This window comes from Chenopodium album, chromosome 3 (assembly GCF_948465745.1).
Source record: "Chenopodium album chromosome 3, dcCheAlbu1.1, whole genome shotgun sequence".
NCBI classification, from domain to species: Eukaryota; Viridiplantae; Streptophyta; class Magnoliopsida; order Caryophyllales; family Amaranthaceae; genus Chenopodium; species Chenopodium album.
The window spans coordinates 60,035,708-60,059,123 of NC_137836.1; the positions used below are offsets into that span (position 1 = coordinate 60,035,708).

The 23,416-nt window shown below is 37.8% G+C and overlaps 1 protein-coding gene and 1 non-coding gene across 3 annotated transcripts; both read left to right on the forward strand.

The window, feature by feature from the left end:
- Nucleotides 1-7,026: 7,026 nt before the first annotated feature.
- On the forward strand, nt 7,027-7,133 carry LOC145625884 (small nucleolar RNA R71). Its single transcript, XR_014110780.1, has one exon. It is a non-coding gene; the product is annotated as a small nucleolar RNA R71 (small nucleolar RNA).
- Nucleotides 7,134-14,992: 7,859 nt separating this feature from the next.
- Nucleotides 14,993-17,054, forward strand: LOC145614301 (uncharacterized). Of its 2 annotated transcripts, none has more exons than XM_081669346.1 (4): nt 14,993-15,112; nt 15,522-15,587; nt 16,027-16,159; nt 16,453-17,054. In XM_081669346.1, the coding sequence occupies exons 2-4, from the start codon at nt 15,540-15,542 to the stop codon at nt 16,851-16,853; spliced, it is 582 nt and encodes a 193-aa protein (XP_081525472.1). In that variant the 5' UTR covers nt 14,993-15,112; nt 15,522-15,539; the 3' UTR covers nt 16,854-17,054. The 2 variants fall into 2 exon arrangements, with proteins under 2 accessions (XP_081525472.1, XP_081525464.1); XM_081669338.1 differs by lacking the exon at nt 14,993-15,112 and adding an exon at nt 15,145-15,232.
- The last annotated feature ends 6,362 nt before the right edge of the window (nt 17,055-23,416 follow it).

Here is a 23,416-nt window from a genome sequence, read left to right on the forward strand (position 1 = left end):
CATCCATTGAATGAGATCAATGTTTCACTCATGTCAAAGGAATCTACTAATATATCCGGAAGCTCTATACTTGAACTTCAAAGTAGGTCTATGGTTCGATCATGCATCATTCATGCATATCCATGTGATTGACCGAGCATCACTAGGCTCCTATAGCCCATGAAACTGCGCTATCCAATCAATCTTAACATGCTAGTCCAAATCGAAATCATTTATGTCCAGTTTAATGATTTCGAACTAGGAACTTAAATAATGTATGAATTTTGTTCACTTGTGGGGTTTCATTCAAAAGGTCATTAACCTAGTGAGCCCAACAATTCATAATTATTTTGGACATTTTATTTAATATTGAAACCACAATTAAATAAAGAAATGATAATTTCTGATTAAACATAATTCTGCAAATGAATGTATTACACATGTAATTTATTTTTCTCAAAAACAAATAACAACTTCTGATTACATCATTCGCTTCAATCCAGTTGCACTAGTATGCTTCTCATGCTTAGGCATTGGAAGGGGTTTAGTAAGCGGATCAGCGATGTTCTCATCCGTGTGAATTTTGCTCATCTTGACATCTCCTCTGTCAACGATCTCTCGAATGAGGTGAAACTTCCTCTCTACATGTTTGGATTTGAAGTGTGACCTAGCTTCCTTCGATTGAGCAATGGCTCCATTATTGTCACAGTATACCTCGATTCCCTTTTGAGCACTTGGTACGATATCCAGCTCAGTTAGGAACTTCTTTATCCAAACTGCTTCCTTAACTGCTTCAACAGCAGCCAAATACTCTGATTCTGTCGTAGAGTCTGCGACAGTGCTTTGCTTCGAACTCTTCCAGCTCACTGCTCCTCCATTCAGACAGAAAATGTATCCAGATTGAGATCTGAAGTCATCCATGTCTGTTTGGAAACTCGCATCCGTATAACCTTTGACAACCAACTCATCTTCGCCACCATACACTAGAAACATTCCTTTCGTCCTTCTCAAGTACTTAAGGATGTTCTTGGCAGCTGTCCAGTGTGCTTCACCTGGATTTGCTTGAAACCTTCTGCACATGCTTAGAGCATATGCAACATCTGGCCTTATAAAAATCATGGCATACATAATCGATCATATTGCAGAAGCATAAGGAATGATAGCCATACGTCTCATCTCATCTGGCATAACCGGGCATTGAGATTTACTGAGCGTAATGCCATGGGACATGGGGAGAAAACCTCTCTTGGAGTTTGTCATCTCAAACCTGTCAAGAACCTTATCAATATAAGTCTCTTGACTTAGTCCAATCATCCTTCGAGACCTGTCTCTATGGATCTTGATTCCCAAAATGTACTCGGCTTCACCTAAGTCTTTCATGGAAAAACAACTCTTCAACCATTCCTTGACTGATTCAAGCATTGGTATGTCATTTCCCATGAGAAGTATGTCATCCACATACAAGACTAAGAAAACTACGCTGCTCCCACTAGACTTCTTGTATACACAAGGTTCCTCTTCACTTTTGACAAAATCAAACCTTTTGATCGCTTCATCAAAACGAAGATTCCAACTCCTGGATGCCTGCTTCAATCCATAAATGGATTTCTCAAGCTTGCATACCTTTCTAGGATTTTCTGGATCTTCAAAACCCTCAGGTTGTGTCATGTACACTTCCTCCGTCAAGAACCCATTCAAGAAGGCGGATTTGACATCCATCTGCCAAATTTCGTAATCAAAAAATGCAGCAATCGCTAGAAGAATCTGAATGGACTTAAACATTGCTACTGGGGAAAAAGTTTCATCATAGTCAATACCATGAATCTGTCTGTATCCTTTTGCAACCAGTCTTGCTTTATGGATGTAGGCATTTCCATCCTTGTCTGTTTTAATCTTGTAGACCCATTTGCAACCAATGGGTTTTACCCCATTAGGCAAGTCTACTAGGGTCCACACTTTATTTTCAGACATCGATTCCATTTCGGATTTCATGGCCTCAAGCCATTTATCTGAGTTGGGGCTCACCAAAGCTTGCTTGTAGGTTGTGGGTTCCTCATTCTCCAATAGGAAGATTTCAGAATCCTCAGTTAACAGAACCTCAACAAACTGTTTGTTTCTGATTCTGGCAGACCTACGTGGGGTAGGAGCAACAGTAGAAATTTTCTCTCCAACTCCTTGAAGATTTTCGCATGAATTAGATTCAAGTGGGACGATAGGAGTCTCGCTGGTGGAATTAGCTTGCTCCGACGCATGATTAATCGTCTCATGCGCCCTCGCCTCTGACGTGGTGTTATCCACATCCATTTGTTGCTCGTCTCGAATTTCTTCGAGAACCACTTTACTCCCACTTGGCTTTCTAGATATAAATTCCTTTTCTAGAAAGACACCATCGCGAGCAACAAACACTTTGTTATCTTCGCGATTGTAGAAGTAATACCCTTTTATTTCTTTAGGATAACCCACAAAGAAACACTTGTCTGATTTTGGGTGTAATTTGTCGCTTTGTAAACGTTTTACATAGACCTCACATCCCCAAATCTTGAGATAAGACAATTTCGGAACTCTTCCAGTCCATAACTCATATGGTGTCTTCTCAACTGCTTTGGACGGGCTTCTGTTTAGTATATTCGCAGCTGCTCCTAATGCATATCCCTAGAATGATATGTGAAGATCAGTAAAGCTCATCATGGACCGAACCATATCTAGTAAGGTCCTGTTCCTCCTTTCTGACAGACCATTCAACTGTGGCGTTCCTGGAGGAGTTAACTGTGAAAGTATTCCACAGTTAATCAGATGTTCATCAAACTCTTGGGTTAAATACTCACCACCACGATCTGATCGTAATGCTTTAATCGTCTTCCCGAGTTGGTTTTGTTCCTCATTCTGGAATTCTTTGAACTTTTCAAAGAATTCCGATTTGTTCTTCATTAAGTAGACATAACCATATCTACTTAAATCATCAGTAAAAGTAATGAAGTAGTTAAACCCACCCCTTGCTTTTGAACTCATTGGTCCACACACATCCGTATGTATAAGTCCCAAAAGGTCACTAGCTCTTTCACCTATACCCGTGAAGGGTGACTTAGTCATTTTCCCAAGCAAGCATGACTCAAATCAGGACTGGGTAGGGGAAAAATGGGCAAAGGTTGCTCGTTCCCAGTCCGAATACACCAAAAGGGTGTCTGCTCACTATCCGGTTTAACCCACCCCACATCCTCAAAATACCTAGTAGTCATATAGGTATCTGGTCCACAGTTGGTCAGCTGGTGGGGTCCGTCTACTACAAAACCGGCCTTTTTCACTGCTATTCGAGTGATAAGGCCACCTAAACGGATAGGGGTCTTGGAAGTGGTGCTGGCTGTGGCATGCCTACTCAAATGGTGAACTATAAACCTACCCATGTTCAATTTCCCGTACCCGTACACATAGTGTCCTATGACAGCTAGTTCGTTAGATTGAGCATTATGAGGCTCGACCCTACCTAAAAAACACAAACCCGCAAATCTTTGCCAGATTTTTGGGACAGGGTGGTGAATAGGTTTGGTACTAGCATGTTGGGGGTCGGGGGTAGGCAAACCAGTCAAAGCATAATATAAGTCACCCATTTTATAGTCCGCATGCCACTGGTGAGATAATTCAGAATTTAATTAAAAAATTTTACAAAATTCTACAAAAGTTAAACTAATATTTCTATTGTTTAACCTGAAAAATAAATTTGGCCCATTTCTACTACTAACAACATGGAAAGTGGACAGGAATTCACAAGTAAGTTCTCGGTATGTAGGATAGTGCATATCAACAAATTTTCTCATGCCAATGTCATTCAAAAATCGTTTTACAAAATCATACAAACCAAATGATTCTAGGGTAGGGCGGTGTAACCACCGAGAAGGAATTACCTTACGACCGATTAAGTGTTCTAGCCGTTCCTTTTGCTCTCGGCTCACAATTTGGATCGTCGGCCAGTACGGGAGTTGCAAGTCTGGGTCGTATTCCTCCCTCGAACTGGAGCTCCTACCAAAAATGGACCTAGCCCTCTTTGAAGCCATGTTTAGGAAATGGGTTTGAAAATTTATTGAATTAAATCTGAAATTTTTTTATATGGAAGTGTAGAGGATGAAGAGAGGATCACAAATATGCAAAGAGTTTTGAATTTGGGTAAGAAATGAAGAAGAAATCTTAGAGAGAAGGTAGAGAGAATTTGAGTTTTAGAAAGAGAAAGTAATGAAGGAAAGAAGGGTGAAATGAAAAAAAAGCGAAGGAGGAAGAAGAATAGAAGCGTCGGACATCTCGCGCCCGGTCGGGCGGTGTGTCGCCCGATCGGGCAATCTAATTTTAAATATGTTCGAGCTATCGCGCCCGGTCGGGCGCCGGTCGCCCGGTCGGGCGATCTAAATTGTGATTTTTGCCCAACTCACGCGCCCGGTCGGGCTCCCATCGCCCGGTCGGGCGATCTATTTGGTCAGACTTTCTCATGGTCTCGCACCCGGTCGGGCGCCCTTCGCCTGGTCGGGCGATCTGTAGCTTCAAATTTTTGCTTTTCTCACGCCCAGTCGGGCGAGAGTCGCCCGATCGGGCGGACAATTTAGTCCGTATACGACATATTTCGCGCCCGGTCGGGCGAAATGACTCTATTTTTAGACCTTCCTCTCGCGCCCGGTCGGGCGAGCTTCGCCCAATCGGGCCCGAGACTAAATCGTCCAAGTACTATTTTCTTCTTTTCTCCAAAAATTGGCTAACTCTTTTCCTTCAAACCTGTACAAACACTTATAAAACTCATGAAATTCCCTCATCTCTCCTCTCATAAGAAAAATGAAATAAAAACTAGTCTAAAAAGCATAAAAATACGGGTTGCCTCCCGCAAAGCGCTGGTTTATCTAGGTCCCGCACGACCTTCTTACCAAGTACAATATTTAGGACCCTTGGCCTAACGCTTGATCGGGTGGTTTCTTACCCGGTCTAGCGGTGTTCAGGCTGCGATGCGGCTTCCTGACATACCCTGTGGGACGCCAAATCACCTTATTTGGTGGATCCTCCTTGACTTGGACCGGGGGATCTTCAATTCTACGCACTAAAAACCCTTCTTCGATCGAATGTTGCTTCAAATTGTCATTGCGTTCAACACTTGCAACTCGATCTGGCGGAACACTTACCGTAGGCTCGATTCGCACAACTTGCTCGATCGGTTCCACCTGTTCATCCTCGAAACCAAGACCAACATTGTAGAGTGCTCTTTCTATTGCATCGACTTCCTTCTGCCATTTGTCTATCTCATCTGAAAAGGATGCAACACAAGATATCGCCTCCAAGGGATCTTTTTCAAGAGCTTGAGGCTTGTTAGAATAATTTACAACCACATTAGCACTGAAACATTTCTCCTCAGTCATGGAGCTTTTAGGGGCATTATTCAGATTAAAAAAAACTTTACCATCCCCTACTAATAATGTTAACTTACTACTTCTTACATCTATGACTGCTCCTGCAGTGTTAAGGAATGGTCTACCCAAAATAATTGGGGTTTGCATATCCTCAGCCATATCAAGAACAACAAAATCTACAGGTATATAAAATTTACCTACTCTAACGGGGACATCCTCTAAAACACCTAAGGGGTATTTGAAAGAACGGTTGGCCATTTGTAGAGTTATATTGGTAGCTTTTAATTTACCCATATTCAACTTATAACACACAGATAATGGCATGACGCTAACACTAGCACCCAAATCACATAATGCATTATCAATCAAGAGATTTCCAATATGACAAGGGATAGAGAAACTACCCGGATCTTTTAATTTAGGTGGAGACTTATTTTGAAGTACGGCACTACACTCTGCAGTGAAAGCTACCGTCTCTACCTCACTAATAGACCTTTTTCTCGTCAATATTTCTTTCATAAATTTTTCATACTAGGGGATTTGTGTGATCAATTCAGTAAAGGGAACTGTTATCTTCAAATCTTTTACCACCTCCAGGAACTTACCAAACTGCTTATCCAAGTTTGTCTTCAATTGACGATTAGGGAAAGGAAGTTTGATAATTGGCTTTGGAGCATTATTACTCTTGTCTGGAGTAGCCACCTTCTCTGGAGTTGTACCCTGCAATGTAGAATTAGATATGTTAGTATTATCCTTTAGCCCTGCAGGGCTATCAACTACATTGTTTGGTTTAACGGAATCAAGATTAGCATTATTTAATAAAACAGGTTCATCAACTCTGGGCATAGAGGGCCCTTCATAGTTTGAACCGCTCATTAGAGTAATTGCAAATGCTTGATCCGTAGGCCGGGTTGGCTGTGCCGGCAGAGCTCCCTGTTGGCAGGCTTGTAGAGTAGCGGAGAGTTGCGCAATTTGATTATCTACAATTTTTTTATGCGTTAGAGTTTGATCAATTGTCGCATCTCTGCTCTCCATGTGATTTTGCATATTAGCCAACATTGCTCTAATTTCCACCAGAGAAGGGTCAGAAGATGAGGAGGGTTGTTGTGGTTGGTTCTTCTGGCTAGCATTGGGATGATAATATTTCTGCTGATGTTGCTGCGGCGCCAGTGGTTCTTGTGGTGGTGGATTTTGAACATTAGTGCTGCGGTAGGAAAGGTATGTATGATTCCGATACCCAGGATTGTAAGTGTTGGAGTATGGGTTATTCTGCCTATAAGCTTGGAAGGCATTAACTTGCTCCACGGAACACCTGCAATCCTGCTCCCAATGACCTACAATACCACAATTTTCACAGAAAGCCTCATTAGAATTATTATTAATCGCAGAAACATTGGCTACATTAGCAGTGCTCATATTATCTAATTTTTGGCAAATAGAGGTTAGTTGAGCTTGCAAAAAGGATATAGAGTCAACACTATGCTTCCCCTTGTTAGCAAATCCTCTAGGGTTCCCATATTGGGAATTGTGTATCGCCATGTCTTCAATAACCTGACCTGCATCATCAACATCAAGATTCAAAAATCTCCCACTAGCTGCAGAGTCTAAAATTATTCGTGAAGAATTTCCAAGGCCATTATAAAAGGCTTGGATTAACTGCCATTGCGCTAAATTATGGTGAGGGCAATCTCTTTGTAGATCTTTGAACCTCTCCCAAGCCTCATATAAAGATTCATCGGCTTCTTGGGCAAAGTTCTGGATCGCACTCCGTAGTACGGCTGTTCTCTCTGCAGGATAATACTTGTTATAGAAATTCAAAACAAGAGTTTCCCAGTCAGTTATACCAAGTGTAGTTCTATTTAAGCCATTAAACCACAATTTAGCTTTTCCAGTTAAAGAGAAGGGAAAGAGAATCTCCCTGATTTGGTCTTGAGTGACCCCGGCTTGCCTGATGGTGTTGCAATATTGACAATAGTCGGCAATGTGAAGATTCGGGTCTTCACCCTTGGCTCCACTGAATTGCTTCCTCTCTATCATCGTTATAAATTGAGGTTTAATTTCAAATTGAACCCCATCAAGAGCCTGAGTAGGGGTGAGATGTGGAAAATCCGTAAGCTTTGGTTGTGAATAATCACTAAGCTTCTTTGGAGCCGTCATCTCTGATTCTGCGTCTGATGATGTCTCTGAATCGCTAGAACCAGTCGGAGGATCGCGGTGATTATTGTTATTATCACCAGAATCCGCCAGGATTTGCTTGTAGAAATTTTTCTGTCTATGGAAGGAACGTTCGATCTCAGGATCGAATGGGATGTAACCTGATCTGGAACACCTGGGCATAAACAAAAACTAGAAGCAAATGTGAGATTTGTCTCAGAGAACTAACGCTCTCTGAGACAAAAAGGGAAATAATCTAGACTACAAAAACAATCAGAAATAAAAATAAAACCGTTTCCCCGGCAACGGCGCCAAATTTTGACAGGGTAAAGTCGTATCCCCAAATCAAAAGTAATACCTAAATCCTCTAACTAATGTAGATAGGGAATTAGGGTCGAATCCACAGAGAAACGGATCTTTCTATTCCTAATTAACCAATATAATCTAGATTATGAGGTAACCAATATTTATATTAAATAATAAACTAAACTACGAAGATCAAGAATAAGGAGAAAATAATATATAAAAGGATCTAGGGCATAGGTTCACCAATAAATAATATTCCAGGGTAAAATATAATAATCATTCATCAAAGCATACATCAATCAGATTATAAAGGGCTTTCGCTACGTATTATAATCACACAATTAATTTACTGGTATTAAATCTCATCTTTCGAATCTCGACTTAACCATTTATAAATTAACCTGCCTATTGAAACTAGACCTAAACATTAATTCTCATCTGTCGAATCTCGAATTAATATTGCCAAACTCATGCATAAAAGATCAGGCCTAATCTAGTCACAGAGCATTAAATTAATCAATGGGAAATTAATCTAGCATTGATAATCAACAACAATAAATTACCCCTTCATATTATTTATGGATTCCCATAAACCCTAGAAAGAGAACTACTCAAACATAATAGAAATTAAACCAACCAAAGCAATAAAGCAAGACATGATAAAAGAATAAAGTAAATAACTGAGATTAAGAGAAGAGAAATCGTTACCAAAATAAATCTGGAATTAAGAGTAGAATTAAGAACAAAGGTTTAGAGAGAGAATTCTAAGAGAACAATTAAGAGAGTAAAAGAAAGAGTAAAAAGAGAAGAAGAGATACCAAAATCGTATTACGGAGGAGTATTTATACTCCGTACAAAAATCCTAAACTAAAACAAATTAAAACGACGATAAGCGTCAACTAATAAAAACACGCACCCGATCGGGCGCGCCTTTTTTTGCTCCCTAATACTAAACTCGCACCCGTTCGGGCGCGTCACCGGGCGCCAGCCTAAGCTTCTCCCGCCCGGCCGGGCGCGCCTCCGGGCGCCAGCTTCTTTGGCCGGGCGGCTCATTTGGGCCACTATTTGGACTTCGATTGGGCTCCAATTCTTCGGGCCAATCTGGGTTTCCTCTTCCGGTCTTGAATACTCGGTCCAAATGCCCCGGTATCACCTATACCAAGCCCTTAATCACCGGTTTGATGGCTCTAACCGGTCCTGGGCTATAAAATCTGGCCGTGCTTCTCCAATGTTCGTGATTGCTCCAAAATATCTTGGGAAAATACTCCAAAAGCATAAATCCCTGCAAAAGTCAACCAAATCTACGAAAACACTAGAAAACGCCAATTAGTAATAAAAGTGGCTCTAAAGAGCCAAAAACACTACTAATTATGACCAAGGGACGGGGGTAAAATACTGTATAAAATAGACACATCACTGGCCGACGATCCGGATTGCGAGTCGAGAGCAAAAGGAGCGGCTAGAGTACTTAATCGGTCGTGAGGTAATTCCTCCTCGGTGGCTACACCACCCTACCCTAGAATCATTTGGTTTGTATGATTTTGTAAAACGATTTTTGAATGACATTGGCATGAGAAAATTTGTTGATATGCACTATCCTATTTTCCAAGAACTTACTTGTGAATTCCTGTCTACTTTCCATGTTCTTAGTAGTAGAAATGGGCCAAATTTATTTTTCAGGTTGAACAATAGAAATATTAGTCTAACTTTTGTAGAATTTTGTAAAATTTTTGAATTAAATTCTGAATTATCTCACCAATGGCATGCAGACTATAAAATGGGTGACATATATAATGCTTTGACTGGTTTGCCTACCCCCGACCCCCAACATGCTAGTACCAAACCTATTCACCACCCTGTCCCAAAAAATCTGGCAAAGATTTGCGGGTTTGTGTTTTTTAGGTAGGGCCGAGCCCCATAATGCCCAATCTAACAAACTAGCTGTCATAGGAAACTATGTATATGGGTACGGGAAATTGGACATAGGTAGGTTTATAGTTCACCATTTGAGTAGGCATGCCACGGCCAGCACCACATCCAAGACCCCTATCCGTTTAGGTGGCCTTATCACTCGAATAGCAGTGAAAAAGGCCGGTTTTGTATTGGACGGACCCCACCAGTTGACCAACTGTGGATCAGATACCTATATGACTTCTAGGTATTTTGAGGAGTTGGGGTGGGTTAGACCGGATAGCGAGCAAACACCCTTTTGGTGTATTCGGACTGGGAGTGAGCAACCTTTGCCCATTTTTCAGTCCTGACTTGACCGCCTTTCCCCCAGGGCACCTTCTTACACTTATGATGTTTTAGTTGCCAACGCTAGGGGGCATGCACCACCACCACCAGTTCCACCACCCCAGCCTCAGCCCGAGGTGGCTTTCTCTCCACCTCGTATGTCCCACTCCGTCCCTCATGTTGACTCTGACCTAGTTTGGGATCTTCAGAGTATAGGTCAGGCCTTAGGATGTATCGAGCATTCCTATACCGACCTTAGGAGGATGGTAGGCTCCTTAGACCAGAGGTTAAGGTACCTAGAGAGGAACCAGGGTAGAGCTTTCTACCCTATGTACGATGATTATGCTCGTCGGGGCAACATTCCTAACGACGCTATTCACCCTGACTGGTTTCAGCCTCCACCCCAGGGATACGATAGGGATCCCACTGCCCGTGGTATTTACACTGACTATTCTTCCTTCTACGGGTACGGCCAGGACATTCCTTTCGGGGGACCGGCGGGGGGGGGAGTTTTCACGCTGATTATTTTGGTGGTAGCTCTTCTGGTGCAGGTGGTGCAGGTGGCAGTGGAGGTGCGGGTTTCGGCTCGATGGATGAGGATGATCAGGACTAGCTATGCTGGGCTAGTTCCCGAGCCAATGAGGATATTGTCTTATTCTGGCTTGGGGGAGATTTTGATTTGATATATTTCTTTTTTCTCTTTTCTTTTTTTTTTGGTGTGTTTTCTTAGGTTAGATTTCTTGCTTTCTAGGTTAGTTTTATTGCTTTCTTATATATGAAAAAATACAAAAAAATTAAAAAATAAAAAATCCAAAAATACGTTCAAATGAATTATAAATTATGCTTCCCTGTGCCCCTTACTTGAGAAAATTATTTTGATTCTTGGTATTTGATGATAAGCATTGTGGACTAGTTGATCATGATTTGATGTTTGATTGCATTGAAACCTTTACATGCGTCAATTTTGTCCAACTACTTGTGAATATAGTGCTTGACTAGTTGATTTGGTAAGGAATGTGTGATAGTTCCATAGTTCCTGGTATGTCAATGAATTTGAGTATTGGTTTGCAACTATTAGTAATATTTATATGATTCATTATTATGCACATTGTGGAGGACGAAGGCATTTGTTCTTTTAGGTAGCCTCCAGACATTGTAGATACATTTGTTCCCTTCTTGCTACCCATGTTGTTGCCTTGACTTTTTGTTGTTTATTAGCCGCATTTCAAGCCTATTTGCCCCATTGGTTACTAGTCCCAAGCTTGGCTTGGGGGAGCTATTAGTGAGTGAGGTGAGGGAGTTTGTAGTGTGCTTATTATTTGCACAATTTGGGTGGGATTTGAGAAGTTGCTTTGTTGTTGATCATGTTTATTTTTGATGAGTTTGAGAGTTATATTTTCTTGAAAAAAATAAAGCATGATATTATGAAAAAAAAAAAAGAGAAGTTCAAGAAAAAAATGTGAAAAAAAAATAAGTGAACTTCAAAAGAAAAAAAATGTTCAAATGTTCTAGTTGGAGGTTGATCAAAGGAAAATAATTTTGAGCCTCAATGAAAAATTCAAGTTTGGAAAATAAAGTTTGTTTATTCACTCTACTTCTTCATTATTATATCTTATGAGTGAAATTGTAAGAGTTGGGTTTATTTATTATGATTGGAGTATATTTGGTTGATGTTAGAGTTGGTTATGTAGGAGATGTATGATCATTATTTGTTTTGATCATGGGTTTTGATAGGATTTGCTCCCTTAAGCATAGCTTTTCTCTCACTTATTCCCAAATTTATCCTACCCTTTACCCTAGCCTTACATTACAAGCTTTAAAGACCTTCTGACCTTTGTGCATAGAATTGTATGAATGTGAAAGTGTTGTTTATCAATGCAAGTTATGATTTGGCATATTTTGAGTCGATTAGTAGGATTGAGCGTTCATTGTTTTATACACACGAGAGTGTGAGTTGGGAGGGCATTGTTCACATAAAGGGGTTGGATGGAGAGCGATCGAGTACATCTTTTACTCGCCACAAAAATGAGAGTTGAGTGCGTGAGCACTAGTCTTGAATTCTATATGCTCTTGTGATCTGCTCTGACAATTGTTAGGGAAGATTGGTAATTAATGGATTTGATTGGTTGATTTTGAAGCATGTTTATTTGATTTACCCTGGATCGTTTGTGCTTGATTTTACTTTTGGGGTGAAGCATATTTATTGATTCATTGATGAGATCTTTGCTTAGGGACAAGCAAAGGTTTGGCTTGGGGGAGTTTGATGTGTCTATTTTATATAGTATTTTACCCCCGTCCCTTGGTCATAATTAGTAGTGTTTTTGGCTCTTTAGAGCCACTTTTATTACTAATTGGTGTTTTCTAGTGTTTTCGTAGATTTGGTTGACTTTTGCAGGGATTTATGCTTTTGGAGTATTTTCCCGAGTTATTTTGGAGCAATCACGAACATTGGAGAAGCACGACCAGATTCTATAGCCCATGGTCGGTTAGAGCCATCGAACCGGTGATTAAGGGCTCGGTATAGGTGATACCGGGGCATTTGGACCGAGTATTCAAGACCGGAAGAGGAAACCCAGATTGACCCAAAGAATTGGGTCCCAATCGTAGTTCAAATAATGGCCCAAGTGAGCCGCCCGGCCAAAGAGGCTGGCACCCGGAGGCGCGCCCGGCCGGGCGGGAGAAGCTAAGGCTGCGCCCGGTGACGCGCCCGGCCGGGCGCGAGATTAGTATTAGGGATAAAAAGGCGCGCCCGATCGGGCGGTGCCTCGCCCGATCGGGCGCGTGTATTTCTTAGGAGACGATTAGTGTCTTTTTAATTTGTTTTAGTTTAGGATTTTGTACGGAGTATAAATACTCCTCCGTAATACGATCCTTTTTTTTTTTTTCTCTTCTTCTTCTTTTACTTTTTCTTTACTCTCTTAATTGTTCTCTTAGATTTTCTTTCTCCTAAACCTTTGTTCTTAATCTACTCTTAATTCCATATTTATTTTGGTAACGATTTCTCTTCTCTTAATCTTAGTTGTTTATTTTTTTTCTTTCATCATGTCTTGCTTTATTGCTTTGATTAGTTTAGTTTTTACTATGTGTGAGTAGTTTTATTTCTAGGGTTTATGGGGATCCATAAATAATATGAAGGGGTAATTTATTGTTGTTGATTATCAATGCTAGATTAATTTCCTTTTGATTGAATTAATGCTCTGTGACTAGATTAGGCCTGATCTTTTATGCATGAGTTTGACAATATTAATTCGAGATTAGACAAATGCGAATTAATGTTTAGGTCTAGTTTCAATAGGCAGGTTGATTTATAAATGGTTAAGTCGAGATTTGAAAGATGAGATTTAATACCGGTAAATTAAGTGTGTGATTATAATACGTAGGGAAAGCCCTTTATAATCTGATTGATGTATGCATTGATGACTGATTATTATATTCTACCCTGGAATATTATTTATTGGTGAACCTATGCCCTATATCCTTTTATATCTTGTTTTCTCCCTAATCTCAATCTTAGTAGTTTAGTTCCTTATTCAAATATAAACTTTGGTTACTTCATAATCTAGATTATTTTAGTTAATTAGGAATAGAAAGACTTGTTTCCCTGTGGAGATCGACCCTAATTCCCGATCTGCTTTAATTAGAGGACTTAGGAATTATTTTTGATTAGGGGATACGACTTTACCCTGTCATCAAACTTGCGTCTTGACAAATGTGTTGGTCAAACTGATGCAAATAATAATAATAAAAAAAGGAAGTATATTATTTTAACCGATTAGTATATATTGTAAATGAATGTTTTACCTTTCAACCACTTCCTTCGCTCTAAAAAAAAATTATGATATAAAAAATAAATTTATATGATAATTTTTTAGAATTATAATCTAATTTTTTTTTGAATAAAATTATAATTCAATCTTTACATCCGAAACATTGGTATTTTATCGAAAATAAAACTCTAAACTAACAATTTTATCCTAAAATTCTATCCAAATAGACTTCTAAACATAATTTTTTATCTTATAAAGTCTATTTTAATCTATTCAATGTGGCGCGACACGAAAAGTTAGAACGCCAAGTGTCATCGCTACCTTGTGACCTGACTATAGTTTAGCTTTATATACTACCTCCAAATTTTTTAGTTGCAACTTTGGAATATTTTATATCTCTCAAATAATACCCAAAATTACAACTAAAAAAAATTGGAGGTAATATTAGTTATATGATTGTATTTCTTCTTATCATATTTCTATAGAAAAGATATTGTATCATATGAATTACATAATATTTCCTATGCCTTAAAAAAAATATTAAATAAGTATATTAAAAGGCATGATACCTTGATCTTAATGAAACCCTACAAATTTCAATTTCGATTCTCATTTTGAGCAACATGTTTCAACAAAACGGCAGAACTTATCAACTTTTAATAATTTCTCACACTTTTGTTTATTTATTTAAGCTCATGTCACCCAAAAAAAAAAAAAAAAAAAAATAAATAAATAAAATTGCTTAACCGCGGACAAATTCTTAAATAGACCTGGTTTACATTAATTTATTGTGGACCACTAACATTAGAGAAAGTATGGTTGTTTTATTAATAAAAAAAGGGTCACTATAATTAAAATAAAAGGTCACTATATTGAAATAAAAATCATTTTGGTAATATATAGGCCTAAGTGATTATTTTTGTAATGAAATATTTTATATACTGATCAATATGAATAATAAAGGCCACTATGTTAAAATTAGGGTAATAGCGTCGTATTTCAAGTTCACAATATTATTGAACGTTGTAGTAGTTTCAATAAAGGTTACTATGTTAAAAATAAGGTTACTATGTTAAAAATAATGGTCACTATGTTCAATATAATATCAGTTGCGTGTGTATAGACCTAGGGTCCACAATAATATATTATTGTGGACCAGGTCCACACAAGTCTTCAATTGGATCAACGTACCTAAGTAGACCCAATGAGGTTTTTGTTTTTACTTCCTCCTTAGGTAAAAACAGTCTATAAATCTTCCTCGCCCTTGTCCTCTTCCCTCGTAGCAATTTCCAGGTAAATGCAGCACTACTTTCTCTCTCTCTTTCCTTCGGAATTTTGATCGTTTTATCTCTCGATTTTTCTAAATTCCTCTAAATTCCCTATCTTTCATGGTTTCACTCCTGTTAAATTAAAGTATACGACTCAATTTTCCTAATTGATTTATATTCCAAGTTTTAATTTTTATCGGATTTGATTAAATTTTGCAAATTTGGGAAGATTTTGGGTTCTTGTATTTTTTAAGGGTTTTGATTTTTATTTTTTCTGAATTACTGGGATTGATTATTTAAATTAAACTAGTTTGTAACCTAAATTATACTACGTACTAGGAATGTACAATTTATTTTTCGTGTATGTGATTCGGGTAATTCTGAATTTCTGATCATATTTTTATGATTTTTTGTAACTTTTTTCTGCAATACAGGTGTAATAGCTTTAAAGAATGGGTTTCAATTCAGTATACAAGACTTTGAAGGAGCTATTTCCTCAGGTATTGATTTAATAAGTTAATTAACTTGTTTTACATTGCTTCGATTGACATATGAGTTTATGACTTGGCTATTTGTATCGAATTATTGTTCAAGAGATAATGAATTCATAAAGGGGTTTATAAGATAGTGTGAATTTTTTCATATGCTCTACGAATTGCGATTGCTGCTTTGGGTTTATCACTGATCATGTATAGCCTTTTCTCTGTATAGATTTGATATTTTATGGATTGCCACATTCACGCTCAGGTTACAATTTCTGTATGATTAATAGATTTGATGCAGAAAAAATACTTCCTCCGTTTCATATTATTTGCAACTATGAGACTTTGTATTTTGTAGGTTTTTTTTGTAGTAGTTATCAGGATACATCTTGATTCGTCTTTTGCTCGAGTGAGGTGTTCATAAGGTTTTTTTTTTTTTTTTTTTTTTTTCGTGAAGGTGGATGCTCGTATTTTGAAAGCTGTAGCTATCGAACATGCAAAGGATCCTGATGAAGCTGTGGAATCAATTCTTACTGATGTTCTCCCTTTTATTAGAGAAAAGTCTGATCCTGATCCCGTTGCTCCTATTGGTAAGAATCTAAGATTTTATACAACGTTTTGTAGAGATTTTTTGTGGTAGAAATTGGATTTTTTTTTTTCCTTTCTCGTTATTAGTATTTACCTAACTTTGAGATTGTAGGCATAATTATATGAAAAATACTGATTTGTTATATTTCTGTAGTGTTCAGATGTGCTTTTTAAAATTTGAGACGAGCCTGATTTTTGGATGAGTTAGTTTGTTTTACAATGAATTGTTTATCTATACAAGCTTTAAGGTTTTTTTTTGCGTATTGGTTTGATTTAAATAGAATATTCCATGCAGTTGAACACGGTAGGAATATGGTTGAAGTACAAGTACCAAGCTCCTCTATTCTGGAACCAGCTGCAGGAGAAGATGCTAATGATTCTCATCTGCTGAATGATGCCCATAATATTGATGGTGATTCTTTGGCTTCATCCTTCTATGATGCAAATGACATTGATGACTTACAAAATGGAAACACCAGAAATGATGATTTGGTGTCATTAAGATGCAAAGAATCTATTGATGATTTCATTCAGGATTTCAAGGAGGGTGAAACCTCTGTCCTTTCTCATAATTCTCTGAATGAAAGAACTGATGTTCATGTAAGATGTGAAAATACAATTGCTGAAGCTAGTCAGGCTGAAAAGGTTGTTGCATCAGGAAGTTTGATCGATGAGAGTAGCAATGATGCCAACTGAGTAAATAATATCCTTGTTTCAAATCTGATGAACATTTTTGTTGAATAGTCTCTTGCGTTTGCTTCCGTACAGTCAGTTACTACTGTGAAAATTCTATGCTGTCGGTGTTCCGTTTAATGTTTTGCAATTAGGGGCCATTATGTACTTTTGAGTTTTCAAGATTATGTAATGAAAATGGGTGGCGTCTGAGTAGTTAGTCTACATGACTGTACCGGTTAGATAATTAGAATTGTCTAACAAAATTCAATTTTTGTTGGAAATTTTGAAAATAATCACCCCTCAAAATGCCCTGATTAGAAGCAATTGCCCTTTTTTGAATACTTTACATAACCATTTCTTAAAATTAGAAAATTAAAATAAATTTTAAAAAAAAAAAAAAAAAATAAAATAGATGTCATCACCCATTGTTCAAGTCCAGCTATTTTGTTGACCTAGGGTTCACATAACAATTGGTCTAAACAGCTATTCTAGCTCCTATTAAGAAGCCTAATTGCATTAAGAGCCCAATTACAAATGCGTTTCAAACAAAAATGCCGCTCACACACACAAAGTTTACAGAAAAACGGTCACTTTCCAACCACCATATTTTTTTGAAATATAATTTTTCAAAACATCATTTAGTCATTTCAAAATTTAATTTCTAAATTCAATTTCTCCTTATTGTAATTTTCTCTCTCAAAAAATAAAAAAAAAGTTCATTCTCTCTCCTCTGTGATTTTACCTCACTTACAATATGAGAAAACGCTATGGATATTTGAGAAGAGATGAAAAATCAAACGGAATCTCCCAATAAAAGGTAAATTTTTGTGAATATCACTATTTTTTTTTTGAATTTATGTGAATATCACTTATTTTTGTTTGAATATTGTTCGGTATTCTGTTGTTCGAAATTTTATTGGAATTGTTAAAAAATTTAGTGAAATCAAACGGATACCTTATTTTCATAAAATGTTTTGTTGTTCATATGATAAATATTCTTAGAGAAGGTATTGCGTGCGTACGGACGCACGAACTGTTTGGTGCGAGAGGCTTGGCTGATATATTTTACTCGTTGCCGATATGTGTTGGCTGATACGGTTTTTGTGTTGGCTAATATATTCCTTTTGTTGGCTAATGTGGTTTTTTTTTTTTTTTTTTTTTTTCCTTTTGTTGGCTAAAATTAGACATAATTTAGCTTATATGTTTCTTTAGTTGGCTGATATAGCTGATATGTATATTTGGGTTATATGTTTCATTTTGTTAGCTAATATGTTTATTTTGTTTGCTTACTTGTTGCATTTATTTGCTGATATGCATCATTTGTTGGCTGATATGCATCCTTTGTTGGTTGATATATTCCTTTTATTAGCTGATAAATACCTTTTGTTGGTTGATATACTCCTCTTGTTAGCAAATAAATATATTTTGTTGGCTCATAGATTTCTTTTGTTAGCTGATACGTTTATCAATATATGATATTATCAGACATAAATTGGCTTATATGTTATTTTAATTAGCTAATATGGGTCATTTGTTTTCTTATATAATTAACAACATAATATAACATAGTGTTGGCTGATATAATGTTGTCTTCTTCACAAAATGGCCATTTCTCTCTTCCCCATGCATTCTTTCTCTCTCTTCTAATCCTATGCAGCCCCCACCCATCACCAACACAACCACAACCACATTCTCACTCCTTTCTCCGCCCCTGCCGCCGCCCCTTACCACCATCACAACAAAGTTCGCTCTTACTCCTTCCCCCACACTGGTTGCCACCACCAAGCGAACTCCCCTATTCCCCCAATTCACCAACACCAAATTGCACCACCAATAGCAACCGTAAATCCACCGGGCCGCCTCATATACTCCCTCATAGCCCGCAATTAAGCCACCACCGAACTCCAACAACAACAGCACACAGCCACCATCAAACCATCACCTGCACCGAATCGCCACCAGAAACAAACTCCACAATCAGTCACAACATCCTCACCGCATCAATTCCCACAACCACCGGCAGCAGCTTCGCACATCATGAATTTCAAATCGCAATTCGTGAATTTGAGATCGCAATTTGCGAAATTAGTAGTGCAAAATTGCAAACCCATAATTGCTTCCAAGTAAATTGCAAATTGGTAGAAGAAAGAGGAGAGAGAAAGGTTCAATTTTCCGATTTTCAAGGAGAAGAAAAGTGAAAAGGCGGAAAATGGAGAATGGCCGCACCAAACATTGGGTGTGGGTGGATGCACCCAATAGTTTGTGATATTGCTAATGTTCATAAAATGTTCTCATCTTGTCTGTTTATGCTTATGTGCATATTTTGAATGCTTATGTTCACTTTTCTGAAATGCATATGTTCATATTTTTTTTATGTATATGTTCGCTTTCTTAAATGCTTATGTTCATATTTTGAATGCTTATGTAAACTTTCTAAAATGCATATGTTCACTTTTTTGAAATCCATAAGTTTATATTTATTTATGTATATGTTCACCTTCTAAAATGCTTATGTTCATACGCATTCAAAAATTGAACCAATGCATATGTTATATTTTGAATGCGTATGTTCATTTTCTAAAATGAGTATATTCATAATATTTTTTAAAAAAGGGTTATTTATATTTCAACTTTCAACCTAATAAAATGAACATTTCATAAAAATTAAAATATATGCACAATTTAAATAAATGAACATTTAGTATAAAAAATTGAACATGTCAAAAAAAGTTATGAACATAAAAAATGAACATGATTTTTATATAGGTTCAAATTCATTGAATATAATTAACGAAAAATAAATATATAATAAATTGTTGAAATATGTTCATTTTTACTAAATATTCACATTTGGTGTACTAAATGTTCATTTTTATATTACTATATGTTCAATTTTTTTTTTTTTATTATTATTATTTTTTTTTTACAGAAATTGTACTCAAATTCAATTGTAATTATTCAAACTCTAAAAAAATTGAATATAATCTAATTAACCTTGATTCATCATAGAAAAAATAATTATTGATTAGAGAAAATATTTATTGATTTGTAACATGATTGAGAATCGAGAGAGAGAGAGAGAGAGAGAGAGAGAGAGAGAGAAAATTGTAGGAGATTATAGGTACTAATTGCGGAAATAACATGAATCATATTCACATAGCACCAAACCAAGGATCTCATGCATAACACATAAAGAAGTAAGAATTATACCTTTGAAGCGTGATTCCACGGTGATCGAGCAAGAACAAAAGGGGAGATAAAGAACCTCAAACGTGATTCCTCTACTTGGTCCACGGGCACAGATTAAGACCTCCACTAATGCTAGTTAGTCGCGAAAGAACCCTTCTATCGACCTTCTACGGAGATGAACGAACAATGAACTAGCCAAGAACCACCGCGCAACACCACGTGAGCCACTAGGGGTGGCCGGCCGTGGGTGAGAGGGGAGAGAGAGAGGCGTGCGAGTGAGAGAGAGAGGGATGAGGGCTTTTTGGATGTTGGTTGCTTAGATTCACAATTCACTGTATGTTAATTGTGACTTCCTTAATCAACCCTAGGCATGACTATTATTTATAGATCATATCTCTAAATAATAGTCCAAGTCCAAGCCCAATTCCTAATCCCACTCAAACTACATTTAGCCCAATCATACTTATGACTAATTAATTGCTCATGAGGCCCATTAATGGGCCTCTAACTTGCTTAACCCATTACCCTTGTGTGTGACCAATATAGGATCCACTCTAAAGGGCTTTGGACTATTTGACTAGCCCAAAGGTCATCTCTCATAGTCTAGCAACAGAGGATGACGCCCCAATAGAATAAACTTATTATCTCCATAATAGTGATCCTTGATACATCTAGTAATTGCACTTATCGAAGACACAATTCCTTCAATCTCCCACTTGTCTGAGACAAGTGCGCAATATTCAAATTCCTTAAGTCATTTTGTGTCGATTTGATAATATGATTGCATCTTATGTAATCATTATTAATCTACAAATCATTTCTTGAAATCTGAGTTAGAATTACAAAACAAATGGTTACTATGTAACACATTTGAGCACGGCCATGCATTTTCTGAATTCTCCCTCTTCAAGAGGCCAAAATAAGACACATTCCTAATTAAATAGGAAGACTCTATCCAATCTTGTGGCAACCAAAGCTCCCACTCAACTTCTGAAATAACCAGGAAACACCTTTATAATCTCCAGTTACGGGAAGACGTTTGAATGTACCACAGTTATAACATCCATTGAATGAGATCAATGTTTCACTCATGTCAAAGGAATCTACTAATATATCCGGAAGCTCTATACTTGAACTTCAAAGTAGGTCTATGGTTCGATCATGCATCATTCATGCATATCCATGTGATTGACCGAGCATCACTAGGCTCCTATAGCCCATGAAACTGCGCTATCCAATCAATCTTAACATGCTAGTCCAAATCGAAATCATTTATGTCCAGTTTAATGATTTCGAACTAGGAACTTAAATAATGTATGAATTTTGTTCACTTGTGGGGTTTCATTCAAAAGGTCATTAACCTAGTGAGCCCAACAATTCATAATTATTTTGGACATTTTATTTAATATTGAAACCACAATTAAATAAAGAAATGATAATTTCTGATTAAACATAATTCTGCAAATGAATGTATTACACATGTAATTTATTTTTCTCAAAAACAAATAACAACTTCTGATTACATCATTCGCTTCAATCCAGTTGCACTAGTATGCTTCTCATGCTTAGGCATTGGAAGGGGTTTAGTAAGCGGATCAGCGATGTTCTCATCCGTGTGAATTTTGCTCATCTTGACATCTCCTCTGTCAACGATCTCTCGAATGAGGTGAAACTTCCTCTCTACATGTTTGGATTTGAAGTGTGACCTAGCTTCCTTCGATTGAGCAATGGCTCCATTATTGTCACAGTATACCTCGATTCCCTTTTGAGCACTTGGTACGATATCCAGCTCAGTTAGGAACTTCTTTATCCAAACTGCTTCCTTAACTGCTTCAACAGCAGCCAAATACTCTGATTCTGTCGTAGAGTCTGCGACAGTGCTTTGCTTCGAACTCTTCCAGCTCACTGCTCCTCCATTCAGACAGAAAATGTATCCAGATTGAGATCTGAAGTCATCCATGTCTGTTTGGAAACTCGCATCCGTATAACCTTTGACAACCAACTCATCTTCGCCACCATACACTAGAAACATTCCTTTCGTCCTTCTCAAGTACTTAAGGATGTTCTTGGCAGCTGTCCAGTGTGCTTCACCTGGATTTGCTTGAAACCTTCTGCACATGCTTAGAGCATATGCAACATCTGGCCTTATAAAAATCATGGCATACATAATCGATCATATTGCAGAAGCATAAGGAATGATAGCCATACGTCTCATCTCATCTGGCATAACCGGGCATTGAGATTTACTGAGCGTAATGCCATGGGACATGGGGAGAAAACCTCTCTTGGAGTTTGTCATCTCAAACTTGTCAAGAACCTTATCAATATAAGTCTCTTGACTTAGTCCAATCATCCTTCGAGACCTGTCTCTATGGATCTTGATTCCCAAAATGTACTCGGCTTCACCTAAGTCTTTCATGGAAAAACAACTCTTCAACCATTCCTTGACTGATTCAAGCATTGGTATGTCATTTCCCATGAGAAGTATGTCATCCACATACAAGACTAAGAAAACTACGCTGCTCCCACTAGACTTCTTGTATACACAAGGTTCCTCTTCACTTTTGACAAAATCAAACCTTTTGATCGCTTCATCAAAACGAAGATTCCAACTCCTGGATGCCTGCTTCAATCCATAAATGGATTTCTCAAGCTTGCATACCTTTCTAGGATTTTCTGGATCTTCAAAACCCTCAGGTTGTGTCATGTACACTTCCTCCGTCAAGAACCCATTCAAGAAGGCGGATTTGACATCCATCTGCCAAATTTCGTAATCAAAAAATGCAGCAATCGCTAGAAGAATCTGAATGGACTTAAACATTGCTACTGGGGAAAAAGTTTCATCATAGTCAATACCATGAATCTGTCTGTATCCTTTTGCAACCAGTCTTGCTTTATGGATGTAGGCATTTCCATCCTTGTCTGTTTTAATCTTGTAGACCCATTTGCAACCAATGGGTTTTACCCCATTAGGCAAGTCTACTAGGGTCCACACTTTATTTTCAGACATCGATTCCATTTCGGATTTCATGGCCTCAAGCCATTTATCTGAGTTGGGGCTCACCAAAGCTTGCTTGTAGGTTGTGGGTTCCTCATTCTCCAATAGGAAGATTTCAGAATCCTCAGTTAACAGAACCTCAACAAACTGTTTGTTTCTGATTCTGGCAGACCTACGTGGGGTAGGAGCAACAGTAGAAATTTTCTCTCCAACTCCTTGAAGATTTTCGCATGAATTAGATTCAAGTGGGACGATAGGAGTCTCGCTGGTGGAATTAGCTTGCTCCGACGCATGATTAATCGTCTCATGCGCCCTCGCCTCTGACGTGGTGTTATCCACATCCATTTGTTGCTCGTCTCGAATTTCTTCGAGAACCACTTTACTCCCACTTGGCTTT